We start from the raw sequence: 2,071 nt of genomic DNA, 5'->3' as shown, positions 1-2,071 counted from the left end.
TGTGTGTGTGTGTGTGTGTGTGTGTGTGTGTGTGTGTGTGTGTGTGTGTGTTATCAATTGTCTTTGATTAGATTAAGGCATCTTTATCTGCTGGATCATAGGTGTAGTATCACTAACTCGGAGGTATCCAGAGCATTAGGGTCAGGACACTGTGTGTGTGTGTGTGTGTGTGTGCGCGCGCGAGACAGACTAACAGCTGTTGCTACTCTGTTTGGTGTGTAATGTCCTGCTCTTTGTAGTTTTTTGTCTGTGTGACTGAGGCAGACGGAAAAAGTGGTTACGGGTGTTAAGGGAAAAACTCAACTCATTCTTACACGTGGAGAAGGTTCAGGAGATTAATGACTTATACAGAAGCATTTAATGAACACTCAACTGAGGAGACCGTTAGGCAGGCAGTACAGTTTACCCTCGATGTTTATTCTGCAGTGCCATCCCAACTCTTTAAAGTTCCTGTCTTCCTAAAGGTGTATTTAAACTCATGCTGGAGGTGTTAAGTTTAGCTGAACCTTAAACAAAGATACTAAAGCCTAGTTCAGCCTATCGCTCTCTCTGGAAAGTGTGCTAAAGTGTGGCTGGCCCACTAACCTCCAAAAGGAGACAGTCCTGAGACAAAACATTCCCTTATCATGTAGCTGCCTACGTAGACACCTTGAATCTGTAGTTAGACAAACCATTATACAGGAAGAGGTTCGGTGGTTAGAGACTGGCCAAATATTCTGATTGCCTGTCCTGTGACCAATGAATGACACAGTGTTGTCTAAGCTTTCCCTTTTCCACAACATGGTGTTTCTGGAAATTCCAGCACAACGGGTTCATCTCCTTGGAGATTCTGAACTATGATGGAGGTTATTTTTTCCAACTCAGTGCTTGCACTTGATGCACATACACAAACACCCACAAACACAACATCCATTACACAAATGTCTTTGCAGAAGCTCCTACTGTTCACTGAGAGCATAAAAGAAAAAAACAAGGCAGGCCTTGACTTGAAGGTTAACTTTTTTTTTTTAGCCTCTCTAAAAGCTCTTACAGTAGCTCCTGGCAATAACAAGGCTAATCAATACAGTTTTCTGATCAATGCAATTGATTGACAGACAAGTTGAGGTGCACAAGGTTGCTTGCACCTATTTTACGGGAAGCTGGTTCTAAATTTAGATTGCTGGATTTAAAGTATTGGTCTATTTATAGGTGTGATGTGTGTGCACCCCATAATGGCTCAGTTTGCTCTCTCTGACCATTATTGAGTGTTTCTAATAGATTTTCAGGTGCTGCAATATTAAAACCTAAATGGAGTCTTTTATTCATTTAAGGTAATGCCGTTTGAGCAAAGTCAGGCGAAAACTATCATTAGCACACAATTTATTCATGAATTCCTATTTTTGCTAATGCACACCCTGGCTCCATTTTCCTCAAGTTTCCTTTCCTCTTGTCTTCTTCTGCAGTACCACCAAGTATGGGGTTCTCACCTTCCTGCCCCGGTTCCTGTATGAGCAGATCCGGCGGGCTGCCAACGCCTTTTTCCTGTTCATCGCACTCATGCAGGTAAACCCCAGACACCAAACATTTACGACAGTGATCAGCGCTGTAGGCCCCGACATGTTTGGTTGAAGTTGAATTGATTCTGTGGCCCACACAGGCTTTATATGACACAGTATGAAAAGTCTTTTCTAAAACATTTCAGGACTCCCACAGGCCCAGCTATTTTTAAAATACCGAGTTATGGATATGGCAAAAGTTAAGATTTGGTACTTTTTTTTTCAGAAAGGCTTAAGGATGAAAGTACAAGATAAATATGAATCATGAATATTTCACAAAAGTGTCACATCATAGGCTGTGTCACAATGAATATATCAACATTAGATTATACTAATTGACTCATTTGCAAAACATGAATAAGACATTTTTATTCATCATTTTCCTTACAACGTGTTTAGTCCAATGGCAACTTTTTGACTGTTTCTAAACTGAAAAAGAAGAAATTTGATCATTGGAGATCACTAATCCCACTCTTTAGTTGCTATCTGATTGGTTGACAATACTGTCTTCCCCAAGATTGGGAGGAGAAAACAGC

At 40.8% G+C, this 2,071-nt stretch overlaps 1 protein-coding gene across 8 annotated transcripts in view; it reads left to right on the top strand.

Annotated features, from left to right (window-relative positions):
* The window catches only part of atp8a2 (ATPase phospholipid transporting 8A2), a 66,549-nt gene that overhangs the window by 26,134 nt on the left and 38,344 nt on the right, over positions 1 to 2,071 (top strand). For all 8 annotated transcript variants that reach the window (XR_004327578.1, XM_032504425.1, XM_032504423.1 and 5 more), the window contains one exon: positions 1,443 to 1,542. Coding sequence is in view for 7 of the 8 variants with exons in the window: in XM_032504425.1 (XP_032360316.1) it covers positions 1,443 to 1,542 (100 nt within the window). In the remaining variant the exon portion in view is untranslated. The remainder of the gene's footprint in view (positions 1 to 1,442; positions 1,543 to 2,071) is intronic.

Source organism: Etheostoma spectabile, chromosome 22, assembly GCF_008692095.1.
Source record: "Etheostoma spectabile isolate EspeVRDwgs_2016 chromosome 22, UIUC_Espe_1.0, whole genome shotgun sequence".
NCBI lineage: Eukaryota > Metazoa > Chordata > Actinopteri > Perciformes > Percidae > Etheostoma > Etheostoma spectabile.
This window is presented reverse-complemented; position numbering and strand designations above follow the sequence as displayed.